Genomic DNA, 14,626 nt, shown 5'->3' on the forward strand with positions numbered 1-14,626 from the left:
AATGAGCAGGTGTCCATATACTTTTGTCAGTATAGTAGATAATGTAGGTCCCATTCGCCCCAACAAAACAGCTCTGACCCCACAATGCATGAACTCCACAAGACCTCTGAAGGTGCCCTGTGGTATCTTTCAGTCCTGTCAGCTATAAGTTGGGACCTTCGTGAGCATCAGTCACCCTTCCATGGAGCCAAGGAGCCACTGGACCCAGACCATCAGTGTTATTCACATCAGCTGTCAGTGGTTTTAATGTTATGGCTGATTGGCGTATATGGATTGTGTGGACTATGTTTTGATCTCTGTTCATGTCTGTTATTCCTTCTTTCACTCTGTGACCCTGGTTGGTTCCAGGTGGGTCTGTCCATTAACCACCACGCTGACCAGTCCCTAAACAGCTTCTGCCAGTGGCAGTCAGGGCTGCTGGGTAAAAACAGCAAGCGGCACGATCACGCCATTCTTCTGACCGGCTTGGACATCTGCTCCTGGAAGAACGAACCGTGCGACACTCTGGGTAAGACTCACGCCTGCCTCTTGAGGTCACTGAGTGAGATTACTCCTGGTGGATGGACATCCTGGTCATGCTGTGTAACCAGTTTGACCGACTGGAGGGGCTGGTTATCACAGCTGAAACGCCTTAGTCAGCTAATTTACGCGGAGCTCATGCTGGGTGGGATGCGGCTGAGTGCAGCCTGGGGCAGGGGACTTCGCCTGGGTAACCCCCCCCCCCCCCCCCCATAATGAAGCTGCAGCTCCCCTTTACAGCCCACTGGCAGCCTCCTGTGTGCTTCACTCTGCACAGAGGCGGCAGCCAAACACTCCAGACCGCAGGCATGCACGGCTGTGGATGTGTGTTGGAGGAGAGAGAGGTTTGTTTTGGTTTGGGCTGTGTGTGATGTGTAACCCAACCCACCGCTGGCTCTTTGTGCTCCGAGTGTGTGCACAGGCTTTTAAGTGTGTGACGGTTCAGCGTGGGTCTGCACTTGACTTTTTTAGGGTCTGGAAGAAGAGCTATGACTGTTCTGTTGGTGGTGCATACAGTATCATAATGCACAAATGGGGGTGTCCAAATGTTTGTGGACACCCCTTCTATTGCATGCGTTCAGCTACTTACATAGATGTGCAAATGCACACAGACGCACACACAGCTTGGCTAATCTCTGTAGAGACGTACTGCCAATGTATTAAGAGCCTATTGGCAACATGTCTAATTCCAGGAGTGGGCTAGAGGGGTTTATATGTGTGTATTATTTACAGTGTTTATTGAAGTCAGATCAATTCTTTGATCAATAGAATATGTCATATAAATTCATTCAATCATTTTTTCATGCAGGTTTTGCCCCCATCAGTGGGATGTGCAGCAAATATCGCAGCTGTACCATAAATGAGGACACTGGACTAGGCCTGGCCTTCACCATCGCTCATGAATCTGGACACAAGTACGCACACACACACACCACCACAACTTTTTGATAGGCTGGTCAGGCTGATTGTTCAGAGAAAACCTCCAGTTTTACGTGGTTTCAGGTTTCAGATGGTCTAAGCTAGTCTTAGAAGGTCAAGGTCGATGGCCTACTGCTGGACCAGGCAAAGGCCCATCCTGTACCCCTGTACTCTGATAGCTACCCTGGTTACTGTATTGACTGAGGGCTTAAAGAAATGTCTAAAGACTCTTGGAGGTGTGGCACCACCCCTGCACATAAACACACACCAGAACCACTAGAAACATTCAGTGAAGGTTTAGTTAAACCAAAGCTGAGAGCACAACAAGCCCAAATCAGTATCCAACACGTCCCAACAAACACCTGCCATTGGGTTTGGCTATTCAGAAGGCTTTAGAATGCTCTCCTCAGTGCATATCTCCACCCCTGCTCGCATCTGTCTCATCCCATGTTTTGCAGACGAGTGTGTAATTGTGTATTTTATTATTGCCTATGTGTTAAAGACAATATTTAAGAAAATAAGGCAATATATGTAGAAATGAGACCATCAGCAACAGAGTGCTCAAAGGTTTGCCAGAAAATGGACATGTTTATATTAAATATGACATTTTGCAACATTTAAAAAAGATTTTGTGTAATAAAACAAAACAAACATATTATTAAACATATAAATAAATAAACATAATAAGTGGGTGTTATACAGGATGTGACTTTTGGTCATTTTACCAGGCATGCCCAACCCTTTGCATGAAAATTTACATATTTTGTTTTTTTTTTGGAGTGTAAACAATGAAATAAATTAAAAAATCACAATTCACATCATATTAGAAGCAAATAAAGCAACATGTGTAAACAAATTAATTTTGTATTTTTCAATATTCACAACAGTCAAACAGTAAGTGTAATAACATAGTAATAATGTATTAAACAGGTTCTTATATTCATTTAGAAGAATTTTAGAGTCTTAATAAGTCAATAAATTAAAGATTATATTCTTCTAAGAAATTATTACTGTTATTACAGTTACGTTTATATTGCTTTATTTGTTTTTAATACAAAAATTGTAGTTGTTTACACACTCAGAAAATATAAACAGAAAGTGTGTGTTGTGCAGGATGTGACTTTCTGTGTTTCGACCAGTTGGTGCCCAAACGTTTGTATAAAAATGTGCATATTTTTAGATTTTTTTAGTGTAAACAACTGAATAAATTACATTTACATTTACATTTACGGCACTTAGCAGAAGCTCTTCTCTTACAAAAGTGCTTTACTATTTACCCAAGAAGAACCTCAGCTTGTTTAAATAGACTAAAATTAAAAGAATCCTCTAAAATTAATAGAAATGACAATTTCCAATATATTAGAAGCAAATAAAAAAGCATATAAACAGTAATTGTATGTTATATAATTATATAAAGTGAAAAAAAATAAAATGAAATAAGTGAAAAAATTAAAGATGACATTTAAAAAAAAAAAAATGTACAGATGTTCTCTGTGAAGGATGAGCGACTGTACGTACTGTATCGGACAGTTAGAGACACACCCACACGTTTAAGGACTGAAGCTGCTTAGCTGGAGAAGGCCTGTGTGTTTTGGGGAACGTTGGGCTCGGTATCAGTAAACTGCACAGAACTAAAACCCAAAGAGTTCAGCAGGTTTAGACGAGGGCCTCAGTAAGATCTGAACACACACATTATTACCCCACCCTCTTCATAACAATGCACAAAACCCTGCAGAGTGCCGGAGGCAGCGCGAGTGTGTTAGTGTTTACACGTTTCCATCTGACGGGAGGTTTCAGCTTTATGGCAGCGGTTGGCACCATCTCAAATAAACTGGAGAGAAGCAGCAGGCGGCTAACATGCTAACATGCTAGAACCTTATGTCACCTTCAATGGCTTAATCGCTTCGGCCCAATAACGAGAAATCATTAGGAGAAGGTGTAAAACTGCTTCAGGCCAAAAAGCAGGCCGTCCTCATCCAACAGCCATTAATCACTGACAGATTCAGATGATGTTCAGATGATGTGATCTCAGAACCCGACACACTCTCGTTAGACTGCACATATGCTGGCCTAGTCTATTCTTCATGTCTATTATTCGTGTGTGTTTATAGAAGAGCTGGGAAGTTCTAGCGTGAGAGTATGTGAGAGAGGTCCTCTGTGGAGGCTGGAGGGGTTTTATAGAGTTATATAGAATACTTAAAAAACTGAAGCATTAAAGTCCACCTGGTTCAGGGAGGGGCTTTAGACCTGAGGCTCTGTGTTAATGGTCTCTGTGGGGTCCCTCACTCTCCCTCTTTCTTCCCCTTTCCATCTGTCTTACCCCAGTTTCGGAATGATCCATGACGGAGAGGGGAATCCCTGTCGGAAGGCTGAGGGAAACATCATGTCTCCCACTCTGGCTGGAAATAACGGGGTCTTCTCCTGGTCAGCCTGCAGCCGCCAGTATCTCAGCCGCTTTCTGGGGTATGTTTTGTTCTGCTGTTTTTTTTTTTTTAAGTTTAGAATTAGAATTAGAATTACTATTAAAAATTAGAGTTACTAAAAAATACAGAATTACTGTTACAATTTCTGAAGCACTGTTAAAGATTTCAAATCACTCATTCAAAAGATTCTAATCTATTTTTAAAGTTTAAAATCACTGATTAAAGTTTAGAATTGAAGAAGAAAAAAATTTCAGAATCACTGTTTAAAGGTTTGGATTCCTATTTCAAACTTTTAGAAACTCTTAAGTTTCATTAATTAAAAGATTAGAATCTATTTTTAAAGTTTTAAAACACTGATAGAAATGTAGAATCATGATTTAAAACTTTAGAATTGATATCTAAAAGTAGATATATAAGATTAAAATTACTTTTAAAATGTTAGAATTACTTTAAAAATATCAAAATTACTGTTACAATTTCAGAAGCACTATTAAAGATTGCTGATAAAAGTTTTTCATTTCTTGCCATTAAAAAAATTAAGAATAAATTAAGGAAACTTTTTTCAAACTGTTAGAAACACGAAAGTTTTCATAATTAAAAGATTGGAATCTATTTTTAAATTTTAAATCACTGATACACACAGCTGATTTTTAAATGTTAAACTTTAGAATTAGTAAAATTTAGAATTAATATCTAAAAGTTTAGATTCATTGTTTGAATATTACTATTAAAAGGTTAGAATTACTAATAGAGATTACAATATTAAAAACACTATTAAAGATTTCAAATCACTAATTAAAAGATTAGATAATTACAGACAAAGGTTTAGAATGTCTGGTCATAAAAAATGAAGAAATCAAACAAATGTTTGAAATTTCAGAATCAATGTTTGGATTCATCATTCACACTTTTATAAAACTGTTAAAATATTTCAAATCACTAATTAAAAGATTGAATTTTGATTGAAAATTGATTAAAAGAAGAAAAATTGAAACACCTTTAAAAGTTTTGAAACACTGATAAAGTTTTAAAATAACGGTTTAAAACTTTAGAATTAATATGTAAACGTTTGTTTTATTCATTGCTTAAAGGTTTTAAATTCCTTTAATCCCATTTAGAATCAAAGTTTAGATTCACTATTCAAAAGTTTAAAACCACTGTTTAAATCTGTTTAGTCTGTTTACAATAACTTTTTAAAGGTTTAGAATCACTGTTTAATAATAAAGAATCACTGTTTAAAGTGTAGAATTTCTGTTAAAAGTTTATCATCTGTAACTAAAAGTGTGGAATGATCATTTAAACCTTTAGAATATCTCCACATCACTGTTTAAAGGGTTAGGAAAGCTATTCAAAGGTTTAGAATCGCTGCTTAAAAGTTAAGAATCTCTGTTAAATGTTTCATATAAACGTGTAGAATTAACAACAATAAACATTTAGAATTAACATTTAACAAGAATCTCATGCAATGAGAGGCATTAATGTACCTGGTGTGTGTGTGTGTGTGTGTGTGTCTGTGTGTGGTGGGGGGGTCTTCACAGCACAGCTCAGGCTTCCTGCCTGGTGGATGAACCGAAGCTGATTGGTCAGTATAAATACCCGGAGCAGCTCCCAGGGCAGCTCTATGATGCTGATATTCAGTGCAAGTGGCAGTTCGGCTCCAAGGCCAAACTCTGCAACCTGGACTTTGTGAAGGTAAAGTGTTGTGTTAATACAGGGGAAGTTCAGGGGTGTAAATGCATGAGTGATCAACTTTATAGTATTAAATATTAATTATAATCGCTCCCAGTAAAGTTCTGTATTAGTAAAGGATGCCCTCAGGCCAGCATAACACTCCTGGGTTTTTAATGTACTGTTTGAAAGTGGCCAGTGAGTGGAAGCACCATGTAGAGGTTTCTAATAAAGTGGCCAGTGAGTGGAAGCACCATGTAGAGGTTTCTAATAAAGTGGCCAGTGAGTGGAGACACCAAGCAGAGGTTTCTAATAAAGTGGCCAGTATATGGATGCACCAAGCAGAGGTTTCTAATAAAGTGGCCAGTGAGTGGAGACACCAAGCAGATGTTTCTAATAAAGTGGCCAGTATATGGATGCACCAAGCATAGGTTTCTAATAAAGTGGCCAGTATATGGATGCACCAAACAGAGGTTTCTAATAAAATGGCCAGTATATGGAGACACCAAGCATAGGTTTCTAATAAAATGGCCAGTATATGGAGACACCAAGGATAGGTTTCTAATAAAGTGGCCAGTATATGGAGACACCAAGCATAGGTTTCTAATAAAGTGGTCAGTGACTTGAAGCACCAAGTTGGTGTTTCCAATAAACTGACCATTGCGTGTAAGCACCAAGTAAGGGTTTCTAATAAAGTGGACAGTGAGTGGACATACCAAGTAGGGGTTTCTTATAAAGAAGACAGTGAGTGGAAGCACCAAGTAAGGGTTTCTAATAAAGTGGCCAGTCAGTGGACAGACAAGTAGGGGTTTCTTATAAAGTGGCCAGTGAGTGGACACACCAAGTAGGGGTTTCTTATAAAGTGGCCAGTGAGTGTAAGCACAAAGTAGGGGTTTCTAATAAAGTGGCCAGTGAGTGTAACTACAAAGTACTCATACAATTGATTATATATTTGACATATTAGTATTGAAATTACTCATCACTCTTCATATTTCCTATCACTGAGCAATCTGGAGACTCTCTGGTCTTGTTAGCAGCATTGGGATTCAGCAGTCCTGGTCAGGACGTACTTGTTGATTTGGAGGAGTCTGTTTCCCAACTTTCCGCACCACAATCCCATTCATAACAGTCCAACTGAGGATACACTCGGGCCTCCGTTGGCATCCCCCATACTCTTAACATCTGATTCACACATTGATATGTAAATGTTGAGTACGTAAGACTGAGGCCCTTGGGCTTGGGAAGCGAACCTCAAGGGGTCACTTTGCCGGATTAGATGTTGTGGTACAGCCTCTTTCTTTCAAGCTGTCCTAAATAATCTTTGTGTGGTTCCTCAGAACCATGCTCTCCTGCTGAATCGTCTTTTGGATGGGAGCTTCCCAGGAAGGCGGCTGTACGTCTTAAAGCAGTCATTCTGCAAAAAACTCATTTTCTCTTTTGGCCCAATTATAGTTGATCAGCCAGGACGTGTTTGGTGCTTCTTTTGGTTTTATTCGGAAGCTACGAGGCTAATGTAGCTACATGTATGCCCTAAAATTAATTTTAACTGCATACCTAAATCATTTTTCAGTTAAATAAACATACTTTGGGTTTACTTCTGCGTTGCTGTTATCATCCCCAACTCCCCAACTCATCCCTGGATGGAGCTACACCACCATCATTCCAGAGAACACAGTTCTTCCACTGCTCCACAGCTCCTCAATACTGGGGGACTTTACACCCCTCTACTAGCCCACACCTGGCATTAGGCAGCATGGTGCCAATAGATTAATGCTTATCTGCTCCATAGAGTCCTATTCTATTGGTCGTACTTGTCTGAACGCATGTCTCAATGCATTCATTAGAAAGGGTGTCCACAAACATTTGGACATACAGTAGAACTGCAGATGACGGAACCCAGTGTTTTTGTGTTCGGAGTCTTCGTCACGTAGGTCTCGAGGAGTAATTAGCGGTGGGGTCCAGTGTAGCAACTGTAAATTTGTGTAGTTGGGTCGGCTTCATTATCCATGCTTCTCTTTCAGTGGCTGCCAGATGCATCGGGCCAGCGTCCAGACATGGAACAGCTCTCAAAAGCTTGTCACTCCAACCGCACTGTAGGCAGAGAGTAACGGCCAAAATAGCAGGGGGATTGTTTTGGGTGCTGTGATGGTTGCTTTTGGGGCCTTTTTCTGTTTAGGCTAAAATATGAGTCTTCTGGGATGAGTTGAGGATGATGCTGAGGTGGGGTGGTGATGATCATTATCTAGCATCCTGACCTCACTAACACTCCTGTTGATAAATGCAATCAAATCCTCACTGCAATGTTCCTCCAAAATCTAGTACAAAGCCTTCCTTCTTCTCTGGTAGAGACAGTTACTCCAACAAAAGCAGATCAGCTCCTTTTAATACCCTCGATTTCAGAAGATACAATGAATGAGCAGGTGTCCCAATACTTTTGTCTTTTAGTTTTTACAGTAGAAGCTCCAAATCTCATCAGAACAGATGAAGCTGAACATAAATCCAGTAAAAAGGAGAAACAAAAGCTTCTCATTCTGAAGAAAGTAGTGAGATCTTGTCGGTGAGCTAGTCTGAAGAACGGAGGTTGGCTCCTTTGGTTTCTGGAGTTCTGAAAGGTTGCGTTTTCTCATTGTAGGATATCTGCAAGTCATTGTGGTGCCACAGGACGGGACACCGGTGTGAAACCAAGTTCATGCCCGCGGCAGAGGGCACCATCTGTGGGCTGGACATGGTGAGTGAGGACATAAACAACGCAAACACTTACTGTTCGTCTATATTCGTTAGCTTCATTAATGCCTTGTGTAGGCAGTGTCAGCCATGACACTCCTGCTATCGACCAATGAGAGTAAATAGCACTAGCGAACAACACTAGTCTTAGAATTAGCATATATGGTTAAACTATTGCTTTAAAATCATCAATATATCACAAAGAGAGCGAGTATAAAGGATGAATATGAGAGGACCAAGTACAGAGCCTTGAGGGACACCGATGGAGAGTTTACATAGTCTGTGCATTGTTGTAGTGCAGTGGATAGCAACCCACCTTCCCTGTGGTAGACTGGGGTTCGATTCCCTGGCTGGGCAAGCCCACTGCTCTACAACTCTTCATTCTCCTACCTGTGTAACACAATTTACCTGTAAGTCACTCCGGAAAAGAGCTTCAGACAAATGCCATAAATGGAAGTGGATGTGGGCCTCGTCCATACAGCTCTCTCACTCTTACTTTCTTTCTGTCTTTCTATGTCTCTCTACCTCCCAAACACTGCTGTGTTGAGTGTGTTAAATGTTTAGAATAAGGATTCGGTTCTTCTGCTCGTCTTTCCGCTGTGTAAGCTGAGAGAGAGTGAGGGGAGAGGTGTTGATGTGTACGAGTGGTTGTGCGAGTGTGTGTGTGTGTGTGTGTGTGTGTGTGGCTTGGCTCCATTCGGCCTTGTTCTCCAGGTGTATTACTGGGCTTTGTCCCAAACCAGCACACTCCAAGATTCATCCGCTGATACTCTTAACCTCACATTCCCCAAAACTCTCTCTCTCTCTCTCTCTCTCTCTCTCTCTCTCTCTCTCTCTTTTTCTCTGTCACGATATGATAAAAAATATTAAATCACGATATTTATATTTATATTTATATTTATATTAAAATTTATTTGCACGTCTATGTCAGCAATGGGTGCAACTTAAAGCAGCTGAATGCAGCTGAATTCATTAGAAAGGGTGTCCACAAACATTTGGACATGTAGTGTATATTGCGCTTTTTCACTTTTGGACAAAATGTGAATCTGGCTGTTGTTCTTTGTATTGTATCAGAATGTCGTGATGAACGGACCAATAGAAATGCTCCGAAATGACCTGGAATCAAATATTTGTACATTTTCTTCCATTAAAAGTTAAGAAGTTTTTTTCCAACTCCTGAAAAGTTCCGCTTTTGAAGATGCTAGGTTTTTGCATGACAGTGCCAATCTGTATAATCCTCCCTTTGTTGTTGTTGTGCAGTGGTGTCGGAGGGGTCAGTGTGTGAAGCTGGGGGATCACGGTCCGAAGGCGGTTCATGGACAGTGGTCAGGCTGGTCCGAGTGGTCTGAATGTTCCAGAACCTGTGGAGGAGGGGTGATGTACCGGGAGCGATCCTGCAACAGCCCCAGGTAAATCTACAACAAGCACTCTTACTGACAACATCCATGGTTTAGGAATACCTGAAATACTGATTTTTAATTCAGAAGGTTTCCAAAGACACTGTACTCTGTAACACTGCTGTATTTACAGTCAGAGATACAGTATATACTATCAATTATTCAATATTCAATATCCACTGTCCACTATTACTTATTCATGTGTTTTGTTTTATTAAATAGGCAGTATTTACTATGAATCATTAAATACGGTGTTTTCAGTTAGTACAATGAATTTTAGTACAAAAAATTTCCACTATGAATTATTCAATATCTACTATGAATTAGTCAATATCTACGATTAATTATTCAGTATTCACTGTCCACTATTACATATTCTGTGTTTTGTATTGAATAATTCAGTATTTACTGTGAATTATTAAATATTATGTTTTCAGTTAGTACAGTGAATTAGTCAGTGTTTACTATTAATGACTAATTATCCACTATGAATTATTTAGCATATACTGTTACGTATTCAAGTTTCACTATTAATTATTCAGTTTGTGTTATTTATTCTTGAGTATCCACTATGAATAATTCAGTATTTACTGAATGAACTATTAATTATCTACTGTCATTCAGTATCGATCATAAATAATTATGAAAATTATAAGTATATAATTTACATAATGAATTATTCAGTATCTGTTATTATATTATTTAGTATCCACTATGAATTATTCAGTATTCATTATTACTTATTCCCACATATCCCATAATTTTTCATGTCTGCTATTTCATAACTACTAATAATTATTTAGCGAGTTATTGAGTGTATAGAGTCTTTTAAACAGTTTAATAGTTTATTTATTTAACACAATGCACAGTAAAAATCATCTATCTATTATCACATCTATTATAACCGCAAAAACATTATTAAACATATTTTAAGAAGTATGCATATAATGTATTTCACATAAGAGTGTGATTACTTAAGTAGATGTTTCCTCAACATACATTCATATAGGTGTGTGTGCATGTGTGTGCATGTGTGTGTGTGTGTGTGTGTGTGTGTGTGTGTGTGTGTAAGCCCAGGTGCTTCCTCTGTGCGTGTGTCGGCAGGTAGCTGTGAGTTTTTTCTAGCTGCAGGTGCTTTTAGATGAGACTGGATAATATGAATTGGTTCCTCTTCAGTGTTCGGCTGCCTGTTGGCATCTCTCTGTGTTTCTGGAGAGGAAATCCCCTCAGAGGCTTCATACAGACACACAGACAGATACACTCTTCAGCCTGAAGAACATGCAGTGTGTGTCTTCTCTCCACAAAGGCTAAATCCTCCACTGTCTCTGCTCCAGTTGGCAGGAAAACACTGGCGTGCTGAAAATTCCTTCTGGCAAGGAGAACTGGTGTGTGTGTGTGTGTGTGTGTGTGTGTGTGTGTGTGTGTAACTCTCTTTGTTGGGACCAAGTCATGAGTTAGTTAATGAGTTGGGTTTTGTTTGGAGTTTGGTTTATGTAAGTACTGTGGTGTTTACACACGTAGCAGTAATAGGTGGCCTAAGGGGTTCTGTATGTGGTTCTGTATTTGATGTCACAGAAGAACCTTTCAGGAGATGTTTTATATTTCAGTGGATAAACTGATACCGAACCTTTAGGTTCTTAGACAATACATCCAGTATCCACTATGAATTATTTAGTATCCATTATATATCCAGCGTCCACTATGATTTATTCAGCGTCCACTATGAATTATTTCGTATCTACTATAAATTATTCAGTGTCCACTATGAATTATTTCATATCTACTATGAATTATTTTGTATCCACTATGAATTATTCAGGTGTCCACTATGATTTATTCAGTATCCACTATTAATTATTTAGTATCCATTATAAATTATTCAGCGTCCACTATGAATGATTTAGTATCTACTATGAATTATTCAGCGTCCATTATGAATTATTTAATATCTAATATGAATTATTCAGCGTCCACTATGAATGATTTAGTATCTACTATGAATTATTCAGCGTCCATTATGAATTATTTAATATCTAATATGAATTATTCAGCGTCCACTATGAATTATTTAGTATCTACTATTAATTATTCAGCATCCACTATGAATTATTTAGTATCTACTATTAATTATTCAGCGTCCACTATGAATTATATAATATCTGCTATGAATTAATTAGCGTCCACTATGAATTATTTAGTATCCACTATGAATTATTCAGTGTCCACTATGAATTATTTAGTATCCACTATATATCCAGCGTCCACTATGAATGATTAAGTATCTACTATGAATTATTCAGTATCCACTATGAATTATTCAGCGTCTACAATAAATAACTCCGGATCCAGTCTCCACTATAAATGATTTAGTATCTGCTATGATTTTCAGTATCCACTATGAATTATTCTGTGTATTGGCTCTTTTAAATATATATATATATATATATATATATATATATATATATATATATATATATATATATATATATTTAAAATGTAAGAATTACCCCTCACTCAGTCCTGAATTGGAGATACTTCACCCATTAAAGCTTTTTATTGTTTTGAATTTTCCGCTGTCTCAGTGTGGTTCGTAGCTCTTTGCCCAGCTCTTTGTGTACAGGGTGTGTAAATCAGATATAAGCAGCCCTGTGTTTCCTTTCCCTTGAAGGATGTTAATGCATCCCGAGAGAGGAGAGAGAACACATGCTGAGACAGGCAGAGACACGTGGGTCAGCCTATAGCGTTCCATATAACCTACAACCTGCAGGAATACGTGAGTCTGCATGGCTGAGTTAACCCTTACCAGGACTGACTAGGACTGGAAAAACAGAAGTGCGCTGGGAGCTGCTCCCATATGAGCCGACAGAAGCTCTACTGCAATGCAAGAACATGTTTAATGATGGTTATGGGAGGAATGTGTCATGACACAGTGCAGCGCCCCCTGCTGTGTATAAGGCTGTGTAGCTGTAAACCGGTCAAACACTTTGAGGTCTGCTAATGAGGTCAGAAGCCTCGTAGAGTGATATAGCACGTCTTGATGTTCATGGTTCATCTAATCCTTTAAAGTCTAATATTTTTCCTGGTCAAATTAACAGAGAGGATCTTTGGAGACTTGGCTGAGTGCGTCCTCTAAAACTGTCCAGTTAGCTTGCTGTATGTAGCTCTGCTATTCTCATTAGTGTGATGGCATCTCCGGCTGCTATACATTCAGTCTGGTCCATTGAGAGAGGCGTGGTTTGCAGTATAATCAGTCTGACCGACCTTTAATAATGAAACTGATTATAAGATTTCAGACACGATTTTGGTTCTACAGGAACTTCAGCAATGCTGATGTTTCTCATTGATGATCTCAGTGGCTGACGCTTAAAACACATGCCTGCAAACTTTTTAAAGGCTTCTCCTCTCCTCTCCTCTCCTCTCTTCTCCTCTCCTCTCCTCTCTTCTCCTCTTTTCTCTTCTCTTCTCTTCTCTTTACTTCTCTTCTCCTTTCCTCTCCTCCCATCTCTTCTCCTCCCATCTCTTCTCCTTTCCTCTATTTTCTTCTCTTCTCTTCTCCTCTCTTCTCATCCTTTCTCTTCTCTTCTCTTCTCTTCTCTTCTCTTCTCTTCTCTTTTCTTCTCTTCTCTTCTCTTCTCCTTTCTTCTCTTCTCTTCTCTTCTCCTTTCTTCTCTTCTCTTCTCCTGTCTTCTCCTTTCTTCTCTTCTCTTCTCTTTTCTACTCCTTTCTTCTCCTCTCTTCTCTTCTCCTCGCTTCTATTTTCTTCTCTTCTCTTCTCCTGTCATCTCATCTCGTCTCCTCTCTTCTCTTCTCATCTCCTTTCTTCTCCTCTCTTCTCCTCTCCTCTCTCCTCTTCTCATCCTTTCTCTTCTCTTCTCTTCTCATTTCTTCTTGTCTCTTCTCCTTTCTTCTCTGCTCTGCTCTTCTCTTCTCTTCTCCTTTCTTCTATTTTCTTCTCTTCTCTTCTCATCTCCTCTCTTCTCCTCTCTTCTCTCTTCTCTTCTCATCCTTTCTCTTCTCTTCTGTTCTCTTCTCTTCTCTTCTCTTCTCTTCTCTTCTCTTCTCTTCTCTTCTCATTTCTTCTCCTTTCTTCTCTTCTCTTCTCTTCTCTTTTCTACTCCTCTCTTCTCTTCTCCTGTCATCTCATCTTGTCTCTTCTCTTCTCATCTCCTTTCTTCTCCTCTCTTCTCCTCTCCTCTCTTCTCGTCTCGTCTCTTCTCGTCTCGTCTCTTCTCTTCTCCTTTCTTCTCTTCTCTTCTCTTCTCCTTTCTTCTCTTCTCTTCTCCTCTCCTCTCTTCTCGTCTCGTCTCTTCTCTTCTCCTTTCTTCTCTTCTCTTCTCTTCTCCTTTCTTCTCTTCTCTGCTCCTCTCGTTTCTGTGTGTTCTCCTAATATTTAAAAAAAGCAGACTTACAGGTGTGTGTGTGTGTGTGTGTGTGTGTGTGTGTTTGTGGTCAGCATCATTGGGGGAATGTCAATCTTCTACTTTGTGAGCGTTCTTCTGCTGGAATGCCTCTGTGTGTTTGATCAATCCGTGAGTGTTTGGTTGATGACTGATCTTTAAGTGCTTGTGGAAGTCCCACCTGTTCCTTCAGATCTCCAAGTGTGAACAGCCAGTGAGGAGCTGTAGATGGACTGCTAACACACACAGAAACACAGACACACACTCACAGTGAACGCCAGTAGAAAAGGTCTAGTCTGCAGACCTTCACTTTGAGGTTGGTCTGTGGGTGAACATCCCAAAGTGTGTCTCCACTTTAAAACCTGCAGCTTCTTCACAAACCTTCTCTGTACCGGCTTGCTCACGGCTCACCTCTCCCTGCAGAGAAAGGGTGGCTTTTCTTCCTTCTCATGTGGCACAGTGTGGTATTCCTGAGGTTTATGGAGGAGGCCTGTACCACTTTACACTCCTCACCAACCATGCTCTCAATTCTTAACGTCCCATAAATGTCCACCACGTTCAGGAGTCACCAGATCTTCTA

The 14,626-nt window shown here is 39.4% G+C and overlaps 1 protein-coding gene across 1 annotated transcript in view; it reads left to right on the forward strand.

Annotated features, from left to right (window-relative positions):
- Positions 1 to 14,626, forward strand: part of adamts18 (ADAM metallopeptidase with thrombospondin type 1 motif, 18) — an 82,067-nt gene that overhangs the window by 35,907 nt on the left and 31,534 nt on the right. The window contains exons 6-11 of the mRNA XM_072671393.1: positions 349 to 508; positions 1,328 to 1,433; positions 3,763 to 3,900; positions 5,399 to 5,552; positions 8,161 to 8,256; positions 9,513 to 9,661. Coding sequence (XP_072527494.1) covers positions 349 to 508; positions 1,328 to 1,433; positions 3,763 to 3,900; positions 5,399 to 5,552; positions 8,161 to 8,256; positions 9,513 to 9,661 — 803 coding nt within the window. The remainder of the gene's footprint in view (positions 1 to 348; positions 509 to 1,327; positions 1,434 to 3,762; positions 3,901 to 5,398; positions 5,553 to 8,160; positions 8,257 to 9,512; positions 9,662 to 14,626) is intronic.

Source organism: Salminus brasiliensis, chromosome 25, assembly GCF_030463535.1.
Source record: "Salminus brasiliensis chromosome 25, fSalBra1.hap2, whole genome shotgun sequence".
Classification (NCBI taxonomy): Eukaryota; Metazoa; Chordata; class Actinopteri; order Characiformes; family Bryconidae; genus Salminus; species Salminus brasiliensis.